A 25,218-nucleotide genomic window follows, 5' to 3' on the forward strand; every position below is an offset into this window, starting at 1 on the left:
TGTGGTAGAGCGAAAAATGGAACTTTAACAAAAAAAAAAAATTTTCTTTTTCATTCTACTGCGCATGCGCCGGCCCCGGGATTCCAAAGATAGAGAAGGAAGAGGATCGCTCCCTCGCAGCTACCCCGGGCTGGTGCGGTTTTCTAACAGGAGCACCAACCTGGGATATAAGGTAAGCGACTACAATCATCAGGGGGGCCTAATAATTTTGGTACCACCCAGTGATTTTACCTTTCCTCCTCCAGTAACACCAAAAAATGATAAATATTTTATAATATAACTGACTGCTGCCCTGCACTGGTAAAAGTTTTCTTTGAATAAGCTGCTGTGTAGCCATGGGGGCAGCCATTCAAGATGAAAATACACAGGTTACATAAGAGAAAAACTGCGTGGATTGCCATTGTATTCTACAGAGCTTATCTGTTATATGTAACCTGTGCCTTTTCTCCTTTTTCCAGCTTGAATGGCTGCCCCCGTGGCCACACAGCAGGGTATTTATATAAACTATAGTAGGGTTGCTGCAGCAAACACACAACTTTACCAGTGCAGGGCAATAATATATTACAGTAATTACTTTGATACACTATTATTTTTTGGTGTTATTGCTCCTTTAATATATTACTCTTGCTACCTTTCAAATAATTTATTCTAACATTTAAAATTTTATTTTCAAATTAAAGTATTTGTTTTTCAGTTGTAATAATGGAGTGCGGGCAGCCATCTTACTTTCTTATACATGGTTCTGTGCTTGTAGGAACAGCCAGTACCACATCATGCAAGTTTTTAGGCAGCTACTACCTCAGCCATTCCTTTTGTCACATACATTGGGGCTTTGCCTCCTGTTCCCCCGCTGGCGACTGGTCTCGTGCCACATTCAGCGTTGCACACACCTTCCCTGCTAAAGCCTACCTTGTTATTGGGGGGAGCAGACCTGCTTTGGTAGAATACAGGTGATGTCAGGACCCATTTCTTCTTATTATATATAATGTATTTTGAACTCAAGTTTTCACTTCAGGTGTCATTTATTAACAGAGCATTTTGTCTGGCAGAGAAATGCCTAAAACCACCCATTCTGCTCCCTATATAAAGGGATATAAAGTGAAACCGTTGGTTCTTGTCCCAAATACACATATTAATAACAAATAATTGTTGGCTGCCGGCAGTCATTGGCACCTAAAATGCCAGTCACTATACTATTAACTGAGCATTTCATCACTTTGTTGTTACTCATATCAAAGGGGGGCTTTATGGTAGGGAAGAAAGCCTGACTGGAAGGGGTTTTTCTTCTATTTTTGGAATCTATATCGGAGGCAAAACAATCCTATTGGGTTTATCGATTTTTGAGTTTGTGAATTAAAGTTTGTTTTTCTAAATCAAATAAACTCGCATATCATAGTTACATAGTAACAAATTTGATTTTAAGTGCAAAAAACTAAAACCAAGAAAAACAAAACTCAGGCATTTAAACTGGGCATTTAAGCCAAAGCAGATGTAAAGTGAAGGTTACAATGACAACACTGGCAATAGAGTGGGATGCCACCTCTCCAACAAGCCCACTCATTAGCTTTATGCCATGCTAGAGCTGCCCAAGACCAAGTGTAGAAGCCCCTTCCCTGTTCCAGTACAATAATGCCCTTGTGCCAAAGTCTGTAGTTGGTTACTGGGATATGGGCATGAAGGAACCTGATTGGCCTACACATAACCATCATATCATCCCACTTGAGCAGCTGTAGAATAAACTTGAGTGGTGCCAGTGCCCCAGGCCTAGTTGCCCAAGCTCACCAATGCTGTTGTGGCTGAATGGAAGCAAATCCCACCGACGATGCTCCCAAATCTAGCAGAAGCTTTCCCAGAAGAACGGCGTAAGACTGAATGTTAATGCACCTGGTTTGAATGAGGCAGATAAGCGTATGGAAGCAATGTACTTGTTCTTTGGTTCTGATGGCACTATCACACTGTACAGTTACATCCTCACCTACAGGACAATCACACAGTGCAATCAACCAATGGAAACCACGAACAAACTCCACGCACTAAACAAAGATTTCAGTCTATTTAAATGTTTAATTTGTGCATTCATAGGACTTAATGACTGCAAAACACTCCTTTTCAGAATGACATTTTCTCCAAGGCACATTTCATATCAATGCATAGTGTACCATCCTAAAAATATTCTAGTTTCCTTACAAAGTGCTTGAGCAGCCACTTACAGCTATAGCAAAATATATTTACAATCTAGAGTTTAAAATCATAATTTGCCTAAAAATAGTCGATATCTGTAAAAAACAAAAAAAATTAAAAAAAAATAAAATTGGAACTAAAAGGAAATCCTACACAGATAAAATTAGTGCTTCTTTTCAGCTTACGTTGGTGACATACCCTGGCTTATAATATTTAGTGATTTCTTTAGACTAACGGTTATGTACAAAATGTGTTGGGAAACTTCTAACTCTCAATTCTGATTCAACTCTGTGACGCTGCGGCCATTCTACGTAACAATCACATGGGGAAACTGCACCACCGCAGGAAACTATGTACAAACAGGAGTAATAGAAGATACCTGCTCAGGTTGGCTCAGGGGCAATATTCTCCCCCACACAATACTGGGAGTTGGGGTAGGTTAAGGGCAGGGGACCCTATGTTTATGGAATGGCTACACACAAACCAACAGTTATGATTAAAAAAAAAGCATGAAATGACTACGATGCTCTAAAACTGCCTCTTTCCACTATAATACTCTGGATTTCCCGGCAAGCCATGCTCTGTAAAGTTACACTGTGTGGATAATAATAATACAGCCAATTGCTTTATTCCTTTGTACAATGGCATCTCCATCTGTGCAGCACTGGTACAGTCAGAACAGAGAGAACATCAGAGGTGTTGCCTGATATCAGTTGGGTGGCTGGCCAAGGAAAAAATCATTTACACAATGTAATAGAAGGGAAGGGCAGGGTTAACACTTTCCCTACGTGTAGTTGCATGTGTAGCCTACTAGGGGCGCCCAGCTGATTGTGTTGCACAGACCAAAGGCTGGAGGTGAATGTAGTGCACAGACCATGCACAAAAGCACACACAATAACATTACACATTTGTATCAACGCAAGGGACAGCCAGCCCACACTTTTACTAAGGCAAAGTTGCATTGTAACATTCATTTTCCTTCTTAGCTGCTTTGCTGGGTTATATCACATAATGTATCTTCTATGATCAAACATGATTGGCTCTATACCAGCACACACAACCTGTAGTGCCTGATGTAGAAAGACACTTCCCAGCATCCCGAATGCCAATGGAGACAGACCGAACCCTCCTGGATTAACCTGTGCCTAGTATTTACTAGAAATAAACATTATATGATTGCTTTTTTGCATTTAAAAAGTTAGTCTTTGTCAGTATGAATGGCAAAGCTACGGTGGCCTGGCGAGTGATTTGAGGTATTGTTTTACGGCTTAGTGCATTTCTTATACATAACATGAATACTTTTCAGGAACATGATAAGGAAGTGTGAGCGAGGCCCTTAGACATACATAGAATGACAATGGGTTTGCTTACTCCTTACTATCCAATGAAAATGCAGAACCCCCTACACACATTGCTACTGCTGGGAGGGATCTTTATGTTTGACGCTCCCTTTAAGCAGCAAATAAATGAAGACAAGTTTTGTTCTCTAATCTTTGAGGTACAGCTACAATTAGTGTTACAATAGGATTATAAAATATACATTTTTATCAAAAATATTTATACATTCTGTTACAACATATTGCGTTTACCCTCAGACGCTAAAAAAAAAGAAAAATCCAGTGGCCCATAATGTCTGTTAGTGTACAATGTAGCATTTTCTAGTGTCTGTGTTGTCTTAGGGGGTCAAATCACATGCCCACAGTACAAATAAAGAATAATAAAACTCCATAAATATGCATGTCAAGCAGTAAAAGGAAGGAAATCACCTGATGACCTGCAAGCAAGATGGCTGCAGCAAAATATGCCATGCTCCTTTATCAATAGGCAACAAATAGCATGGTCTGCCATTCCTGAATGACTGGAGGAACGCATGTAATACATAGGCAGATGTAGGGTTAGGCCTAATGAAGAGAAAATATAGACTTTTATGAGATCCACCTGCTGTACCCAACCCACTCACATCATACTAGGCCAATGACTTCATCCCCATCAATACTCTGCCATTCCTTACAATACAAAGGTAAAAGGAGTCAAGGCAAAATGAGTTTGGCAAGTGGCTTTGGTACATCTCCTTCAGTAAGTCTTATGGAAACCCATGTATAAGCCAGCGTGCCCAGGATCACCACTAGGTGCTCTCATCATTCTCTTACACCTTCAAGGATTTAAATCAAGGCTGCACTTTTTTTCTTCTATAAACTCATGAAGGTAGCGGGGGGTGGCAGGCAGCACTGGGCATACTGTGTGTATTAGCAAATGGAAATGTCCCGCACTCACAGGTCTTAGGTGAAGCAAAAGGTGTTTACTGAATCAGCATCTAACGTTTCGGCTGCCTCCGCAGCCTTTCTCAAATACTTTTTTTTAGAGAAAGGCTGCGGAGGCAGCCAAAACGTTAGATGCTGATTCAATAAACACCTTTTGCTTCACCTAAGACCTGTGAGTGCGGGACATTTCCATTTGCTATTTTTCCTATACCCTTTGGGACTGCACCCAGGCATTGTTATGATACTATGATGTGAGTGCCTGTTTACAAGCTGTATATATATATATATGCACAATATTCCCTATGTGATATCTTTCACACAGCTCAAACAAGCTTTGACCCTTTCTGCACTTTTGTTTTACCCCCTTTACGCCCACAAATAAAATAATTTGCAACTGTCACCTTAGTTAGCAGTAAAAATAGTTGGAAAAAACTCCAACAACTTTGGTTATAGTCATTACTCCTAGTGCTCAGGGCTGCTGTTCTGCCAAGCTTAATGCAGCCCAGAGAAACATAAGTGCAATAAATAGGGCTTGTGCTGAACATACTTTTTGCATATTGTTTAAATCATGGCAACCTATAGTTTTTTATATTTCTTGAGCTAAACATGAAACTAAACATGGAAGCTGAAGCTACTCCATGTTTGGTCCTTGCAAGGGTGATAGTGTATCAGAACACAGATAAAACAGACATCCATTACACAGGGGGATTATCTGAGCACTGGTAATTATCTCTCTCGCAAGAACAAAACATGGAGTAACTTCAACTTCCCTGTTTAGCTAAGTAGAAATAATAAAAAAAAAAAATTCAAAAAGTATGTTCAGCATAAGCTCTATTTTTGCTCTTATGTTCACCCACACTGCACACACATTGCTGCATATGCTTAAGCTTGGTAGAACTGTAGGTTAAGAGACTGCTCCGGTGAGTGCATTTATTGCACCCATGTTTAAAAAGGGGTATGCTGGCCCTTTAAGTATCCTGTACACCTGAGAGCAGAACACTGCAATGGGCTTAGTCATGGGTTTGGAGTGAGGCCACATGGGGACAACAGCAGGTAAGTTATGGCTGTACGGGAGCTGAGACACACACTATGCAATAAATTCGTATAATAAAAAGTTTGTTCATTATAAATATCTTAGATGTTTGGTGCAGCTGAACTGCAGGAAAAGAAACTGGTTTAATGAACACACGGCCAACAACCACCCATATAAATGCTCGGGCGCTCTAGGATAAATAAGAGGGAGCCAGCAAGTCCTGCTATGTGGCACAGAAGCCCTATGCCATAACAATGATAACAGAGATAAATATGAGCTAAGCTTCCCATTTACTGACAAACAGAACAGTGTTGGAGGATTATTGATTCGAAGCAGCAGCCCTGACATGAAAAACAGCGACACCTAGTGGCAGCCCCAGGCAAGTTGGCAAATACCTAAAAAAGATTTAAGGCATTGAGAAGTGAAGGTCTGGCTGCTAGAAATGAGCACTAAACGACTTTTACAAAGGCATCTGCCGAGATTCACATATTCAAATCAGCAAAACTAAAAAAGCTGCTAAAAGTGAACAGGAATACAGATATATATATACGTTGTGCTGCCCCTATATACTAATTCATTAGCAACAGGTGCAAGCCTGGGGAACAATTCATATATAAAAACAGTCATCATTTCCATTAAAAATTCCATCAAATTCAAGTTGGTTGTGGCTGATACATTTCAGTGAGTGAGCATCACAATTTGTTCTAGCTCTATCCAATTCACAGCTACTTATACCTATCATGCACTACAAAGTAGTAATGTTAAGTTTAGCATTGAGTTAAATAAATCACTATATCGATGGGAATTTATTTGTGCAGCTGCTCCCATTGCTCATTGCTAGGATTACATCTTTACCTTAAGGATGTTTTCTATTTTTTAAGAGACTCGAAATGTTTAATTGCCCCCGGAGTGGTTCCTAGGGGCGTGCAGGTTGCGCAGTTGACCGCCAGCCATAACCCGCCTAATCCAACCCGATTTGGCCTCCTGTATTTTAAGGCCCACGCCTGCACTGCCCATCTCTGATGTCATAAAGGGGGGCAGGTGGAGCAGGTGCATTCCTATAAATACAGGCTGCTGAAGGCAGAAGAGGGGATATTGTAAGGTTGTAGGGGGGTGTAGGAGGAAAAGTTTCGGCTAGAACCTGCCCGTGACCCTCAAAATGTTTGGATGTCAGATGCCAGCCCAAGCCCTTCTCTGACCCATGGCCCACAGGTTTCAATCTGACCAACACATCACTAGTTCTAAACACTTGGTCGCCCTACCATTTTTAGCTTATCAAGGAGAGGACAAAAACTAAATATAAGCCATTCTTTAAAGGGGCTGTCTGGTGAACATTAGAGGGTGGGCTATAAGTGTTAAAGGCCTGGCTTTCTTTGAAGGCAAAAACCAGACTGTTGGCTTCTAAACCCCAGCACCAGTAACAACCAACTTGACATTTATGGAAACCAGCAGGACGCCTATATATATGGCTTTTCTTTCTGATAAATCATTCACTTAAATCATCAAACCACACTAAAAATAACACCTTATTTGTTATGAGATATCCAACAGATAGAGGTTAATGAGCTGCAGCTGCAACTCTTTTTGAACTACAATTCCCAGAATGGATGGACAATAAGAGCTGTAGTCCAACAAGAGTGAAAGGGCCCTCCTGCTACAGACAGTGATTTATTTTTATAAAGTGACTACTAGTGTTATGGTTAAAAGGACTCTCTGAACATAGATTAGCATTGGAACATTATAAAAGGTTGGTCAATGTAAAGAGTTCTCTAATTCAATTGGTTCTTATCAGCTCTGATTCAGAGAATATTCTGCTCTGGATAATCCTTGCCAGTACGAACAAGAGAGGGTACAGTACAGATATCTAGCTCAGTGCCTGCATCCGTAGGGTTAGCTGGACCAGACTTGAAACTGCTTCCAGTGCTTGTTAAAATAATAAAAGAAAATAAAAAAATGGGCATTTGTTGAAAGAGGCCACTCTTCAGCGGAGTTTATATAAAATAGTAATTTGAAAGAATCTTCATGTAATTTCAAAAATAAAATAATTAGGAACTGAAGATGGCACAAGATGGCTGGGGACAGTATTTGCCATTTTGCTCCAGTTTCACAGTGTCCACGTACTCAACACCAATCCGCGATGTAATCAAAATCTCTAAATGCTTCTTGCTCTTCTTCTGTCAGTATCCTTGGCTCCCGGGGTGGCGTTAAAATAGGAGCTTCTGAGGTAAATTCGTCATCAAAATTGCTCACATCTTCCCGTCCTTTGATGGTGGGTACAAATGGGGGCTTGACTTTCTTTGCTAGCAAAGCGTTCCAGTCTGTATGCTGTAAAAAGACAGACGGGATTTGCTATAAGTACAGCCAGGCTCCTATTTAACTAGAGCTGTTAGCAGTTTCAATGGGGGAAGGGGGGTAGGGAACACAGAATGCTGTGGGGCACAAGAACATGCAAGATGATGGATACAAAAGTGGAACATACTGACAAGAGAGGTTTTTTTTCCCCTCTTTGCCTTTAGGCCTTGCCTAAATATATGCCCCCATCCACGCACACATTATTATTATATAATAATAATTTTGTTTGTTTTTTTCATCTATCAATGCTTGTGATATGACAGATCTCAGATGTGTACATACTCTGAAGAAAGGGTGCTTCTTTACGTCTTCAGCATCTTTTTCACTTGCACCAAGTCGACGCTCTGGATTTCTTCTCAAAAGCTGCAAACAAAGATAAAATATAGCAACAAGTTAAACCATGCTTGCTTTATGGAGGATATCTGTTCCTGAGCAGCAACCACTACATTAAAACATACTCATTACTGAAAGAAACAAAAAGGGAAGAATAGTAAGGGGAAGGATGTCACTACAGATGGAAACTTTTCAAGTTGCTTTCATTTTTAATTGCGTGGTTCCTATTCTGCATCTAAACACAGTGCAGTGTAAATGATATCCTCTGCATAGGATCAGTGGCCCCAGAAACAAGAAACTAATGTCTCTGCCTTGAATTCCTTAAAGTGAAGGTCAAAGCCTGTCATTTTTGGATTTGAAGCAGTGCTGTGTGTATAGCATGAGGCAAGTGACTACCTTCTGCTTTAAGGCGGCTCTCAGTGCCCATTTTAATTGTGAAGCTAGATTCCAAGGGAGAGCTTCATAACAACCAAAATATATAACAACATATATAAACTCAATATAAACTAACTAAAAACAAAACCACTTACACAGGTATTGTAAACTGAACTGCCTTTTATACATGTAAAAACCTAATATTATGCAATATTGAGCAGAAAGCATTGAAACCTCTAAGGAGTAGGGCTCTACTTTACCTCCTGTATCTTTCAGTATTTGTATGTAACCTTTGTTTCTTGTGTGCACCCTTCAAATACACATTGCTATGGAGTATTTTGCCCTTTATAAATATTATGGTCTGTGTTATGGACCAGTAGAGATATCAAACCAATTTATTGTTACTGACAAGAAGCCTATCACATCATGGGCAGACAGTCACGACAGTCAACTATTATCAAACAGCTGTAGGGGTGCAGTGGGCAAGTGCTGAGATCAGGCTGCTGGTGGTTATTATTATTATTAACATTTATTTATAAAGCGCCAACATATTCCGTAGCGCTGTACAATAAGTGGGTTTCATACATTGGACATACAGAGTAACATATAAAGCAATCAATAACCGATACAAGAGGTGAAGAGGGCCCTGGCCAAAAGAGCTTACAATCTACAATGGTTAGTAGTATAGGCACTTAGAGCCATGACTTCACAGAGAGTCCCATCATTTTCAGGCAGCTTGGGAAAAGCAGGTAAACTAAAGCATCCAGAGGCAAAGCCCAGGAGAGCAGGGAATATAGTCTGAGGAGCAGATATGAATGGCTACAAAGATTTCACCAACCCCATTATACAGGTGATTGGAAATAACACCCCAATATAACAAATCACACTTTTGCTTCTTTTCATCTACAGTGTACATGTTCACTGCATAACCAAATGCAATCCAGCTATGTACCAGGCACTTCAAAGGGCCATCTAGGGTGCATAACCCTGCATTGCTAAAGGCCATACAAAAATACACTTGTCGTAACCTGCTGGCATATTAAAGGAGAAATAAAGGTAAAAACTAAGTAAGCTTTAGCAGAAAGGTCTATGTAAATACAGCCATAAGCACTCACAGAAACGCTGCACTTTCTCTGAAAAAAGATTAGTTGTTTCTGTAATTCCTGTGCCACAGACACGCAGCTTTCTGTTCTCTGCTCTTTCCTGCTCCCCCCTCCCTCAAGAATGCTAAGTACTCACCCCCCCTTAGGAATGTGGATCTGAGCCAATCAGCAGGAAGCTTCCTCATAGTCTTACTAACCGAGCATGTACACTTGGTCTGGGTGTCTGTGCAGGAGTGAGGCATTATGGGAACTTTCTTTACACAGCTCAGCGTTTTTTCTTCCTGTTTGGCTTCAGATCTTCTGAACAGGTGAAATATGGGGAGACTTAAGGGCACTATTGAGACAACTGAAGGTGTGCCTGCAGCTTGAGATTAACTCTTTACTTGCCTTTCCTTCTCCTTTAATTCTCCACCACATACACACCACCAACCCCAGTATATAGAAAGAATCAAATGCAGAATAAAAGGGGAGTATACTGTCCCTTTAACGCCACATAGATTTCACAGACAAAATCAGCAAAAAATATTGTGCACAGAGTTTTCTTGTTTTGGATTATTACTGGGCCACTAAGAAAAAATATATAAGGTGTAATGGAAGGCAATGCTAGTGGGACAGTGTAGACAACCATATGAAGCCACAATTATGATGCTGGAAACTTACTCTTCTCATTATGGAGATAGCTTCTGTAGACAGAAATCGTGGATATCTGACTTCATCATTAACTATACTGTCAAACACTTCCTCTTCATCGTCTCCTGGAAAGGGGGACTGAAAAACAATATTGCACTTAAATGAGCCACTCGGGTATCACAGAGAATCACAGTAGGGTTAAGGCAAAGAGGCACACTTTTTAAGCTTTTTCATTCAGCACACTAGGCATATGGGCTGTGTTATGGATCAGTGTATGAACCTATGTCTCGGAGGAAGGCGAAGAGGAGAATATGGGCTACAAAGCACTCTTTGTGCAGCTGCACTCAGGTTGACGCTGTGCCAGTTAGTAGAGCTAAACCTGGGGTAACAGTAGGTTTAAGTGGTCTTTCGAGGTGTAAGAAACGAAGGCTCTATGAGAAAAAGATGCTGATGTCACCAGGACAGGAACAAGACACGTTTGGAAACAGACGTGAAAATTAGATCACTATAATTTGCTGAACTACCCCTGTGAAAAGGCAGCGAACCATATAAAATAGGCAAAACTAGATTGTGTGATGAGCCCGCAACATATATAAACCTTTATCTTACAAAAACTCCAGGGCACTTCAAAAAAACTTGAATAGCTGCTACTGCTCAGCAGAAATTCATTTATATATAAAATCCTGAAATGACCTGCAGTTTTTCTAAGAATGGATATATGACACCGCCTATCTTGGTACAGTGAGCAACAATTCATTTTGACTGTATGTGTCAAGTGTTGTTTTACTACAAGCAATGTTTAAAAAAAACAAAACAAAACAAAAAAAAAAACCACTGCACTGCTCCATCATTAATTTTTTCTGTTAAACAAAGCTTAAATCTTACCTCACCAACAAGCATCTCATAAATGAGTACTCCCAAACCCCACCAATCCACTGCTCTGGTGTACGATGTTTCTGTAAGCACCTCTGGAGCCAGGAACTCAGGAGTCCCGCAGAAAGTGCTTGTCCGGTCCCCAAAACCCATTCCTAAAATACAAAGAGCATTGTAAGCTGGAAGCTCAAGCTATTTTTTTTTTTTTTTTTAAATATGGTAAGCTATTTGTAAATGGCTACAGTAAGGTGCACAGTATCTAGTCTATTAGACTACACAAACTACAAATGCCGCAAAAATATAAAAATGGTATTTGTTTTTGTATACACAGCAGGAGTTTTTTTCCCCCATCTGATTTTCTTTTATTCTACTAAAAGGATCATCATCAAACACCCACAATATGGTTCTAAGTTGGTGTTTACGTGAAGAAAGGCAGGAGAAGTCAAAGATAAAAAGCCAAAGTGTTATTACACTGAAATAAATTTGTAAATAAAAAAATTGTCACTGAAATAATAGAGTTACTGTTCAATGTTGGCCTCTCTCTCAGCATGTCTTTGTTGATTCTCTCTCTAATATATATTTTGGTGGGGGGCGAGGTTGAATACAACTTCTATGCAAAATGAACTCCCCCCCACCCAAGGGCTGTATTACATTGCTAAGAGGGGGGAGGTGAAAAGCAACTTGATTATTTCAGAAATGGTACAGAATTTCTAATTAATTGATTACATATAGAACTTTTTTTTATATTTTAGTATGATGAAACTTATATTAAATTTTGGGAATAGCCCTCTTTAATGACTGGATTTACTGAAAAGGAAAGTGACACATTCCAGGTTTTAACAGGAACATGCCACTGTGCCTTCATAAACCCTATCGTCATTATTCTTTGCCTGAACCATAGCGGCGCTAACATCAGTTAAGTGACACATTCCTGTTAAAATTTGAAAATGTCCCTCTCTTTGAAGGCAGTCAGAAATGCAAGGGGATTACCTTAAGGAAAGAACAGAAATCAGCAGCCCCTAAAAACCCAAGCAAACTTAAAAACTGTAAAACAAGACCTACTATTATGAATAATCATCTTCATCATCAAGATATATATCATACCTTCTTTGCAAAGACCAAAGTCTGCAATTTTCACAAATCCTTCAGTGTCCAACAACAGGTTATCCAACTTCAGATCTCTACAAAAGAACATTGTAATGCAATAAATTTAAATACAACACATTTACTTTTCCATTACTATTTTTTCCCATTTTCAAAACTCAGAGTCCCTCACTACAGGGGTGGGGCATATATTATTGCTATACTCCTGTGTCTCTTATCTCAAGAAGATACTAAGCCACTGCATAAAATTAAGTTAATTTCTGATAATCAGCATAGCAGGACTTAATAGAAGTGCAGTCTTTTTAATCTCTAAAGGTGCTCATACACACACCAATATTATTGTACAAAACGAGGTTTGGTATGATATTAGGTGCGTGTCTCGTGGGTTGATGAGGCGCAATCTGCCCAGGGATGGAACATAACATGCCAAGGAACCTGAGCACGATGTATAAGGCATGTTGCACTTATGTGATCCCCCATGTGTTCTCACTACCATGCCATGTAGCATGCTATAAAACTAAATAGGAGGTTGGTATGAGTTTTAGAAATTTAGTGCTTACTAGTCCATCTGCAAATTAATTACTGTCTCTAATACAGAGCACATCCATTTATTATACATACATTAACTATATTACACACAACAAGATTCATTCTATTGGTGTTGACTTATACATTAGAAATTACAATGCATGACTGTGCAGTTACCTAACCAAAGTTTTCGTCTTTTATACAAGCTTACCTATAAACAATTTTGTGCTCATGCAAATACTGCAAACCAAGGACGACACAGGCTGCATAAAAACTAAAAAGGTAAACAAAATGTAAGTTAGATAAACATTTAATATTACATTACTAATATTAAATAAACATTGACTATTTTATTTCCTTTTCCCTGTGTTTAAATTAAGATTTATGTATTAAAGCAACAGCTAAACTATATCAGGGAAGTTACTCATAGCAAACTACTGCAAGTTGAGAGAAAAAAAAACAAAAAGCCAAAAGATCTTAAGGGGTGGTATGGATAATTGCACTAATTTAATTTAGCAATTTAGCACTTACGTTTTCGTAATCAGCTTATGTTAGTTATTGGCCCTGCTCTAAGGTAGACAGTAAAGACGGGGCTGGGGTGTGTCTCCTGATGACGATGCTGCTCTTTCCATAGAGAGACATATTTTTGATCTGTCGCTCTGTGCAAAAAGCAGCAAGCCTGGAGCGGCAAATGAGCTCTCTTATGTTTTGCCATATTGCCTGCCTTGGCAGAAAATAGCTTAACAATTGTCACTATGCTACAAATGTGCTGAGGTCTACGCAGATGCAAGAAATGTGGCAGCAACAACTAAAAACCAGTAACACTAAAAACTGGGACAAATAAACAGATACCATACAAGGTGTTACACACAGTATGGCCACCTTTCTACTGTTATACTTGTTTGGGCTGACAGCCTACAATTGGAAAAGCAGGAAGCAGAGTTGTCTGGAGGTCTGAGTGTTTCCGGTTCACTTCTTGGGCGGAATACCATATTGCGTAAGAATAATAAATGGGGAAGGAGGGGGGGTGCTCAGAGGTTGATTCTAGCGTCTTAGCATGTGTGTCACAGAAAGACAAGGCTTGTCTAGTGGCTTGGGAGCAACATGTTGCTCACCAACCCCTTGGATGTTGCTCTCAGTGCCCCCACACCAGGTAGTTATTTTTGAATTCCTGACTTGGTGGCAAGTTTTGGTTGAATAAAAACAAGATAAAGCCCCCCTGTAAGCTGATAGTGTGCATAGAGGCTACCTAATAGCCAACCTTAACCCTTATTTGGCACCTCCATGAACTTTTATGGTGCTTATGTTGCTCTACAAGTCTTTTTACATTTAACTGTGGCTCACGAGTAAGAAAGGTTGGGAACCCCTGCTCTAAGCTGTGCACTCATGCGTGCACACACAAATTTTAAGGCTAGTGCACATATCAAATTGTGGGGCACACAAAATAATTTTCACTTTTTACATATTTTGTATTAAATCGGCAACCAAAAGGGCAGTACCAGAGATCTATCACGGGCTATTGAACTGCTCTGTGGGTCCTTACCCTTAGTTTGCTACTGTAAAAATAAGCAAAAATAGGGCAACCCTAACCCCCAGGACTTCTATGGTTTTTAGTTTTGTAAGAATACAAGGTTTTTTTTCCTGTATACCTTTAATGTTAGGAGGCATGTTCTCAATATTGTGCTAGAATAAGAAAAAGAGGGGAACTATTTTGCATGACTTCCCAAATAATTACATACACTTTTTAAAATAATAAACACAAACCTACTTACACTGCCCTTGGTTCTGAAAATACATCAGTATGAATGTGCATCATTAGGTCCCCACCAGCTGCATATTCCATAACAAAGCAGACGTGATCTTTGGTTTGGAAGCAGGCAAATAAGTTTACCAAGAAAGGGTGGCGTACACTATTCACAGTTTCAAAAATGCGCTTTTCACACATAAGGCTGCAAAATAATACCAAAAAAAATATATAAAATATTGAAGGTCATTTAAAATGTAAAACCATACATTTTAACATGTAAAAACGCATAGTGTTGTGGGGGTGCCAATTGCCTTAGTATTATTAGAACAAACATTTTTTTTCAAGGAGAGAAAAAGTTTCTTAACTTACTTTGTTAAATGGGATGCCCATCCAAAATGGTTTATGTATAGACATAAAACGTTATTGGTTTTTCAAATTATTTGTAAATGCAACTGCTATTGGAAACATTATTTTATGCCTTTCTGTTCTCTTTGCTGCTGATTTTGACTCTTAAACAATGTACCAGATGCCAGCTGGAAGGAGAACTGACAGCTGCAACATTGCTTCAACAGTCATAACCAGCAGTGCAGAGTAGAAAGGGACAGTCAAATCCTGCTTTCAACTGTAATTACATTTACAAATAACTTTAAAACCTTTAATTTTTAATTAGTGTATACTAATATGGTTGCATAGAATTAAATTTTCTACAATAAATGATTTTAGGGTTGACATGCTCTTTAGGCAAAATATAAACTTTTGCAATAAGCAACAGCATCTGAGTGAAGTTTACATTTATAAAGCTTGCACTGCAATATCACACTTCTCATTAGCATGCTTGGGACTAGGGATTTTCCAGATAAGGGATATTTGAGCAATTTGGAAACCCATGCATTAAGTTTGCTAAAATACATTTAAACATTAAATAAACACAAATAGGATTGTTTTGCCACCAAAATGGACTTGTACAGCTTAGTTACCATCAAGCATAAGCTACTGTTATATTATTACTAAGAAAAAGGAAATTATTTCTAACAATTACAAATTATTTTCTTAAAATGGACATGATGGGAGATGGCCTTCCTGTAATTTGGAGCTTTCTGGATAAGGGGTCTAATACTTATATATCTTTTTATATACATACAAAAAATATACTGACCTGTCAACTTCATCTCGTGCAACAATGTCTCCTTTTTTTAAGGCTTTGATTGCAAACATCTCATTTGTGCTTTTGTACTCTGCCAACAACACCTATGATAAGATAGCTTTATAAGTTACCTAAAATATTTTAATTACATGTATCTGTTTTAGTCTGGAAGCAACTCACCTTTCCAAAATGTCCCCTACCGAGCACAGCACAACAATGGAAATCTTGAAGACTGAACTGGAAACGCTGTTGAATCCTGAAAGTGAATAAATGTGTGTTTAGTTCCTGTTAACAATCAGCAGCTTTATCCCCATATTGTTAGGCTACAGGTTGTACTGTACCGTCTGTCCTCCGATTCTTCAATTGTGCTATAGTTCATATCGGATACTGGAATCTCTGGTTCAATAGTTACTTCTGCCGTTGGCTTTGCAATGACACTGATTCTGTTATTTGAGTTTTCATAATTTGTATCCTACACAAGGTAACAAGAAACTATTAAGAAACTTAATAAAGAAACGAAAAAAGATTTAAAGAACATGTCAACCCCAAAAATAATTTTTGCCTAATAAAAGAAAACAAAATTCTAAGCAACTTCCCAATATCAATTTATTCAAAATGATTAGTGCTTTAAAAGTTATTTGTAAATGTAATTGCTATATAAAGCAGCATTTGCTGAACTCCTGGTTGTTACTTTTAAAACAATGTTACAAGTGCCAGGCAGGTCTGTAAAATCTGCCAGCGTTTGTTACATTGTTTCAAACACCAGAGCCACCAGGGCAGAGGCAGACATTGCTTTTAATAGCAGTTATATATACAAATAACTAAAAAAAACCATTACAAATATGTAATGAATGTATATTGCAAAGTTGCTTAGAATTAGGAAAAAAAATTATTTTTTGGGGTTAACATGTCCTTTAATGACTCCATTTGAGAAACATCAAAGACCACAGAGTACTTGCAGATTTGTACATACATCAGTAATTCAAGGAAAACCATTTTTTTTTACTATACACTGAAAAGCTGCTGGGAATATTTTCTGTTACTATGAGAAAAAAAAAAAAAAGAAGGATTGGAACGGTTAAAAATTGGTTATTTCCAAATCCTGTTAAAAAAGAAGTATCAGACCGATGCACATTTGGTCTTACAAGAACAACATTCATTTTAAACTATGTAAAAATGAGAAAAGAAGGAAGCAGTGATACCGGCACTGGGACGTTAGGTGCTTTATGTTCTGCTGAAGGTTGATAGAGGTCACCGAGAGATGACGACCGAGGAGGAGCGGGAGGAGCTTCAGGTTCTAAGTCGAAATCCAATTTTGCTACAGTAGACTCACTGTAAAGAAAAACGTGATGATTAACCTTTTTTGTTACCCTTCGTGCCTTTGTTTGCTTTACTTCATACCATTTAACTGAACAGCCAAAAATATACTAGTGACTGACAATGGCAGTCATGGCTCAGCATTGAAGGAAATACCTGATTGGTGAAAGTTCTAGGTTTCGTGGGTCCACAACAGGCACGGCGGCAGGAACAGCAACCTGAGGGCTGTAGGTTCCAGAATGATTCACTGTAGGGATTGCCCTTCTCACCAGCCTACCCCATGTGGCAATATTAATGTTCATCTGAGGAGCACGGAGAAATGTTTTGCCTGCAAAATACACAGCATACTGTCATGATCAATATGCAGACATTTATTTAATTAAAGCTACTAACAGCTTGAATGCAAGCATAGAACTTCAAGACTTGTATTTAAAAAAAAAAAAAAAAATCAACAAAATGACAACAGTTAACAATTAGCAAAATAATTTAGCTGATTGTAGAGCTAAAAATTACTTATTGATCAGGATTTTTAAAGTTAAAACTTCTGTCTTCTCAATGTGTCTGGGGAATGGGATTCAAAACAGGCCTTGACATTTCAAGTACACAAAGAACCAAACAGCATAAAAGAAAAGCAATTGTCTATAACATGATTTGTTTCTCATTCCCTTTCTCTTTCAAATTGTGAGCTCTTTTGGGCACAAGGTCGGCCTGGGGTGTCCGGGGGATCCCCACCCGAGTTGCGACGTCAAACCCTTTCCCCTCCCCCACTGCGTACAGGTTCTTTCCTGGTGCCCTGTCCGCCCAGGTTGGGTAGGGCCCTCTTTACCTCCTATATTAGTTGTATTTCTTTAACATAATCTGCATGCTCAATATATACACCATTTAATGCAGAGAACTGCATTATATGTTGGTGCTTTATAAATATGTACACAAAACCAAGAAATATTGTAAGCTGTAGCATTTGTTGTTTAAGCACACAGACTAACCTACACTCTGGAGTTGTCCAGCTGCTACAAATGATACACAGCCATTATTTCCACACACAAAAGGGAAAAAAAATAAGTGAACACAGTTCTGGGAGTCTAATGTTTTTAAATTTTTTAAAATGCACTACAATATTTAGTACACAGTAGGCAGTGTAGGACTTACTTTGAGCACCAACAGATGCAACATATAGAGGGAGCCCTGGACTTTTCCCCTGGTCAAGGCATGTATAACATGGTTCCCTTGCACTGTGGCAAGAGTAACTCTGTGCCAACTTTTATCCCTGATGATCATAAATGAGCCATACCTTTATACACCCTGCTATTAATAAGTTAGTTACCAGCATCCTCTAGCAGCTCAAGACCCTCAGCTTGTGCTACAAGCTATTGCTTCATTACAGATTGGGCAACAATAACCTTGCAACCTTTTATAAGCTTAGAGAAGACTAAACATATGCTTGTCCAAAATTAGAGATCCAAGAACTTTGCTAGAGACCTTTCTCTTAACAGGTGTTCCGATGCTAGCATTGATGAGTCTGTTTTTCCCTGCTAAACAGACGCTTCAAAGAAGTAACCATATATTACCTTGCTGCTTGGAAAATATTTTCTTTTGCCTCTGAAGTTTTGGCCTTCTTTCAATAACCGGGTTAAAGAAGGTTACCTGTTTACAGAAATAGAAAAACATTTTTTTTTTTAAAAAGTACCACTTTCATGAAAGTATACATTTTGACTGCATTTTGGCTCCAGGCAAAAATAGAAAAAAGGACAATTGCCGTCTATATTAAACTGCAAACTCTATAATTGCAGGATCAGTTGAGGAGCTCTACCAAGTACGTTGCAAATAATCTTGATCCATTTAAGTCTTGTATACTGATTTTAGGGTTAACAGAAATAAGAGGAGATCTTGGTGATGTCACTTCCATCTGAAGTATCTTAAATTATAACCACTGTACGTTTATCATATGCCTATGAATAAGTGTGTGCCGCATGAAACAGGCCATATGGTGTGTTGATAGATCAAATAAAGATTATTTTTTAAGCAGCATCCAGGAGTATAACAAGTCTGTAACCCACTGGAATTAAGATTAGGCTTGTGTGAGGTAAATGGCTGCACACTGTGGCTGTCTGGGTTGACATGTGCTGGACAGGGTCAGGTTTGAGTTCCGATTGTTTTGACCAGCACATCACTACTGGGCAGCAATGTCACAGTACTATTAAAGCCAAAAGCTATTTTGTCATTTTAAGTAGTCAGTGGCATCCAAAGCCAAGAGATACATTTTTTAAAAGAATGACACCCACACAGCCAGATGAGTTGAGTCTTGCCTAGATCATCATAAAAATTTAGGGGCCATCACAACAGGCAGAACTGAATACAACAGACACAGAGGTCACTTCTGGAAAGGGAGTAGAAGAAAACCAGAAATGCCATTATAACTGAAACCTGATGATGGAAACTGTACACATCCATTCTTTGTTATATATCTGGACTAACTTACCTCAGCAAAGAGTGTGCCCTGAGGTTCTAAATATAGGCACATGCCATGTCGCTGGTTGTCCAAGAAATCTTCTAGCCTCAGAAACTTAACTGCACATAACGACCTCCAGTCACGCCAAAAAACAGAGATCTCCAACTCTCGTGACTTAAAAAATAAAAAAAGTCATGAATGATTTTCCACTACATAATTCTGTTCACAACCATAAGGTGTTTTTTGTCTGCAAAAATGTGGGCCACAATGGGGAACTTGATCATAATATATATATATATATATATATATATATATATATATATATATATATATATATATATATATATATATATATATATATATATATATATATATATATATATATATATATATAATGTAAAAAATGCTGATGCACACCAGGAAAATTTTATCAAAAAAAAAGATGCTTAGTTTATTTAGATCGACGTTTCGGTCCTCACCCAGGACCTTTATCAAGATTGTTTATCTGATTTGCACCCAGGTTGTTATCCCTATAAGTGTGTGCCTCAGCCTATTATATATATATATATATATATATATATATATATATATATATATATATATATATATATATAAAAAGGCTGAGGCACACACTATATATAAACATGGCCCATTTTACCCCACTGCTAATGAGCCAGTCAGATTTTAACCTCACCTGCCTCCTAGCAATCTCTTTTGAAAGTCTCCAAAAAAGAATAATGCTTATATAGGTAAAGCAAGTTAACAAACAAGCAAGGGATTGCAAGGGCAAGTGAAATAGAAATAATACAAAGAGAGGAATAAGTGGGCAATGAACAGCAATACACAGGAATTAACTAACGGGGCAAGGAAGGGGGAGGGACAAAATACATCTTAATTTTCTATTATATAACTAAAAGTAACACAGCAGCTACTTTTTAATTCAACTAGAGCATATTTTCAGAGCAGTTGTTAAAGCTAGATTTTCAATATATATTAATTTGCAAGTCACATTTTATTCATACATTTGTGTACTGAAATTTCTTGTTGCTGGGAAGGTGAGAGAGGAGGCTGTCCAAGACTTCATCCTTACCCTATCCAGTTCCAGTGTAAACTTCTGATCCCATGACTGATTGGATATTGGTTTCCAGTTGGTCTGACCAACCACAGTATTGTCCAGCTTTAACATAGCACAGACCTCATCTGTAAGGAAAATTTAGCAACTCAGCTTAAAAGACTAAGAGGATTTAACAACAAAAAAAAAAAAACACAAAACACTTGCTGTTATAATCAGCAACAACAAAATATCTACTTAAGAACAGATTAGTTAGGATTTTTCTTTTTTACCCTTAAAGTACCAAACGGTCAGCTGTGTTACGCTTTGTGATCAATAAGATACAAGGATTAAGGGACACATAAATGCACATTCCATTTACCTAGCTGTTCCTGCCATCAGGCATGGATTTTAACCACAAATTACTGTTATCACCCCTTAAAGTGTCAGTGTTAACGTATGAAACAAATCCACAAAATCTGTTCACAGGCCATAACCTATTTAACTGAACAAAGGTATTAAGAACTTTAGTTAAAGCAACACTTCTCCCAAGTAGTGTATGTACCATTTAGCATTATTTAAACATTGGCATGTTTTTTTGCCTAATAAAAGAAAACAATTCTAAGCAACTTCCCAATATCAATTCATTAAAAATTATTAGTGCATTTAAAGTTATTTGTAAAAGTAATTGCTATAGAAAGCAGCATTTGCTGAACTCCTGGTTGTTACTTTTTAAACAATGTTTGAAGTGCCAGTCTCCTCCAGCAAGTCAGGTCTGTCAGTCTGCTGCTTGTGTTACATGGTTTCAAACACCAGAGCCACCAGGGCAGAGAATAGAAAGGACAGGCAGACACTGCTTTTAATAGCAGTTATATATACAAATAACTAAAAAAAACCATTACAAATATGTAATGAATGCATATTGCAAAGTTGCTTAGAATTAAGTTTTCTTTTATTAGGCAAAAAATTATTTTGGGGGTTGACATATCTGCCAGTGCAATGCTCTGAAGTATTTTATTACCCTTACATGGTATAGCATGAAGGGGCCTTTTATACAGAAGTGTGCCAGACTGAAAGTATTTATCAAAGTGCTAAATATTGTTAGCATATTACATTGCATCAGTCAATGCTTTCCACTTTGCATGCCATTTGTTCAATATGCTAGTGTAATCTAAAGCAAATAGCTTAAATGGGTCATTATGCTGCACTGTAATTCCCTAAACTAGAATATGTATGAAATGTACTTTTCAAAAAGCTTAAAATTGTGTTTTGGTGGAGTTCCCCTTTAAGGCTAAAAGCGTGAATTGTAATTCGATGTATGAAATGCTACTGTAGTTTAACATTAACCAAGGAAATTAAACAAATATTGTTACTGAACTGGAAAATTCCTCTGTCTTCAGAAGGTTCCGACTGCTACCACTTTTATTTTTACTCGTTCTGCTCATGAAGGAGGACCGTGCTTCACTTGGGCTCCATGCTGGTAAGGTAGCAGAGGCAGCCTTGGATCTGCCTGGTACATTTTCCAGTATATCTTGACAGCCCATAAGTCGAACTTCCAAGGTACCTTTAAAATGGAAGCAAGAATATAATTAGACTGTCCAAAAACAGTTAACCCTATGATTCGCAGTACTTACTACTTGGTATTAAAAAAGTGTTTTTAATGCACTAGAATTAATGAGGGCTCGCATTCCAAGAAGTTTTGAATGGAAATTTTTGCACCGAGACACATTGGTGACATCATCTCTACAGATACATTTACTGTACTGCTTTACAGTTATGCTGGACAAGCAGACATTTAGTGAGCAACAAAATACAGAAAAGACAAGAATAAACGAAAATAACTCAACCGCAATGCAAAACAATTTTATGAACATTAACCAGATGAAAAACAAAATACAAATGTTGAAAAAAAAACAAAAACACTAAATCAGAAAAGTAGTAACTTATGATTGATTTATATTGTTAATAAACCAATTCTTATATTAAAGTCAAATGTTTAAAAACAAAAAAAAAACATTCATTTAATATTAGTTTAGTGTACAGAAAATCTAGCGAATTTATGAGAAAGTGCACCTTTAAATAAACTCTAACCCCCATATGTAAAAAAGGCACTAAGTTTGCCCAGGAGCAGTAACCCATAGCAACTAATAACATATTTGCTTTTAAACAGGTGATCAGTAAATGCCACCTGCTGATTGGTTGCTATGGGTTACCACGCCTGGCCAAACTTACTGGGGCTTATTTAACAATACTGGGAAAATTCGCCCATGAGCACTAACCCATAGCAACTAATAAGTAATTTGCTTTTTCAGCCAGCTGCAGGTAGAACAATGAATGCAACATTTTTAAGGGCTCTGGCACACGGGGGAGATTAGTCGCCCGCGATAAAACTCCCTGTTCGCGGGCGACTAATCTCCCCGAGTTGCCTACCCCTGCCATCCCACCGGCGAACATGTAAGTCGCCGGCGGGATGGCAGACGCGGCAGCGCGATTTCGCGCAAATCGACGAAAAAGACTCCCGAGTCTTTTTCGGCGATTCCCTGAAATTGCCCCGCCGCGTCTGCCATCCCGCCGGCGACTTACATGTTCGCCGGTGGGATGGCAGGGGCAGGCAACTCGAGAGATTAGTCGCCTGCGAACAGGGAGTTTTATCGCGGGCGACTAATCTCCCCCGTGTGCCAGAGCCCTAATAGTTGCCATGAGATACTGCCCCTGGGCATATTTGCCCAGTGTCAATAAATGACACCCATTGTCTTTTTTTTTTTACATAACCCCATAAGAATGTTATATATGGATGTATACTTTAGCATTCAACTGCTCTTCATTTATCACATTTTTAATTATTTATTTAGCCTCTTCCTGGCCTTCAAGTAAAAAAACTGCTAACCGAATTGTCTGGGTCACTGACCATTAAAAAAAAAAAAAAAAGGATCGGTTGTGATGCTCTAAGTTTATGTTTAGACTTTTTACTTATATTTTTATTCAGACAATCTACTACACAATTCATCTTCCATTCTGTCTTCCCTGCTCAAAATTGACAGCTGCACCACACGTCAAGAATTAAAAAACTACCCAAAAAAGTTGCAAACTGTTTTACATCTTTATAAAAGTTCATTTTAAGACACACTGCCCCTATAACAGCTTGAGGAATTTTTCCCATAGAGTTGTATCATGTACAAATCTATTCATTGTAAATTTGTAAGCCTTCATAGAATGCATATTTTTCACCTGTTAAAGCCGCTGGCTTGGATAGTGTACTGTACTGATTCTGTGTAGAAATCATGCTTTGGCGTGGACTTAATGTTGGAGATGCAACTAGGGAAAGCTCCTCAATAATAACACTGCTCTTGGGATGGTTTTTTGGAAGTTCACTGAGTCTCTGTTCCAAGGAATATTTTAAGAGATCCAGCTTCTGACTTGACTCGTTAAATCTTGAGTGAGCCTGTCAAAAGCATATTGAAAACAAAAATGTATGGCCACAAAACAACGTAAAAGCACAGAATACATACATGATTATGATATGTGATGGTACAGAATGATTTTCTTTTTAAAGACTGGATATCAATCCATTGGATTAAAATCCACTGAAAAGCATCCAGGTGTGGTATCAGATCAACCTCTAGGACGCCAGTTCTGTTCTAGGCTGATAGCTATACAGAAGCTTGAGGAGCTGAAACAATGCATACAAATTAATGTTACATGTACACTGCATGCTGCTTTACTTGCAACAACCCGACATAATCAATTTATGCATTGCACTGCAATGTGCTTCTCTGGTGTGGCAGGTATTTACTGTGTGTGCATCTTTCAGCTGAACTCTGCAGCTGCCAGCTGTACAAGCAAGTAACAGAAGGCTGGCATCCAATGATATATAGCAATATTGTGGAAATCATTCTGAGTAAACAAAATTATATATTTTTTATATATTACACATACATACATATATACAGGTATGGGAGCTTTTATCCAGAATGCTCCGTACCTGGGTTTTTACAGATAAGGGGTCTTTCCATAATTTAGATCTCCATACCTTGCCTACTAAAAAAAATGATCATATAAAAACATAAAATAAACCTAGTAAGATTGTTTTGCTTTTAATAAGGATTAATTATATATTGGTTGGGATTAAGTACAAGGTACTGTTTTGTTATTACAGAGAAAAAATGTAAAAAATTATTGGAGCCTATGGGAGATAGCCTTTACCTAATTCAGAACTTTCTGGATAATGGGTCCTTTACCTGTGCATATATGGGATGTTTGAAATTTCTGGGTGATGCTTTTCTGTAAATTTATTGCTGATGGAAGACAGTTTTAAAGGAGAACAAAAGGTCTAATCAATCAGGGGTACTAAAATGTTAAGCACCCCCCAGTGGTGATAATCACTTGCCCGATACCCCAGGCTGGTGCTGTTTGCTAAAAACTGCACCGGCCCAGGCAATTTTTGTAGTAGACCATCGTCACCATCATCTTTGGCTTTTCGGTCATCCTTATTCCAGTCCAGGCAAGTGCATGCACAGTAGAATGCCAAACTTAGCTGCAAAAGGTCAGCTTTTTCTGTCTGCACATGTGCCTGCCTGGGCCCAGAGAAAAGACAACAGAAGAGCAAGATGATCGCACACAAATTAAGCAAAAGGACAATTTACCACATAAACAACACGAATAATAAATTTGAAATGTATGCATTTGAAACATATATAATTATTTTAAAAGGTTTATAGTCTCTGTGACTGTTTCAGT

At 38.3% G+C, this 25,218-nt stretch overlaps 1 protein-coding gene across 1 annotated transcript in view; it reads right to left on the reverse strand.

Moving 5' to 3' along the window:
* Positions 1-5,833: 5,833 nt before the first annotated feature.
* Positions 5,834-25,218, reverse strand: part of pkn2 (protein kinase N2) — a 79,132-nt gene continuing 59,747 nt past the window's right edge. The window contains exons 6-22 of the mRNA XM_004913726.4: positions 23,710-23,923; positions 21,860-22,045; positions 20,521-20,630; positions 19,461-19,604; positions 18,550-18,625; positions 17,138-17,309; positions 16,867-16,996; positions 16,006-16,136; positions 15,845-15,920; positions 15,677-15,768; positions 14,546-14,722; positions 12,985-13,047; positions 12,246-12,322; positions 11,154-11,296; positions 10,299-10,406; positions 8,110-8,190; positions 5,834-7,800 (exon numbers count right to left, since the gene is read on the reverse strand). Coding sequence (XP_004913783.1) covers positions 7,597-7,800; positions 8,110-8,190; positions 10,299-10,406; positions 11,154-11,296; positions 12,246-12,322; positions 12,985-13,047; positions 14,546-14,722; positions 15,677-15,768; positions 15,845-15,920; positions 16,006-16,136; positions 16,867-16,996; positions 17,138-17,309; positions 18,550-18,625; positions 19,461-19,604; positions 20,521-20,630; positions 21,860-22,045; positions 23,710-23,923 — 2,184 coding nt within the window. The 3' untranslated portion in view covers positions 5,834-7,596. The remainder of the gene's footprint in view (positions 7,801-8,109; positions 8,191-10,298; positions 10,407-11,153; positions 11,297-12,245; positions 12,323-12,984; positions 13,048-14,545; positions 14,723-15,676; positions 15,769-15,844; positions 15,921-16,005; positions 16,137-16,866; positions 16,997-17,137; positions 17,310-18,549; positions 18,626-19,460; positions 19,605-20,520; positions 20,631-21,859; positions 22,046-23,709; positions 23,924-25,218) is intronic.

The sequence above is a fragment of the Xenopus tropicalis genome, chromosome 4 (assembly GCF_000004195.4).
Source record: "Xenopus tropicalis strain Nigerian chromosome 4, UCB_Xtro_10.0, whole genome shotgun sequence".
Lineage (NCBI taxonomy): Eukaryota > Metazoa > Chordata > Amphibia > Anura > Pipidae > Xenopus > Xenopus tropicalis.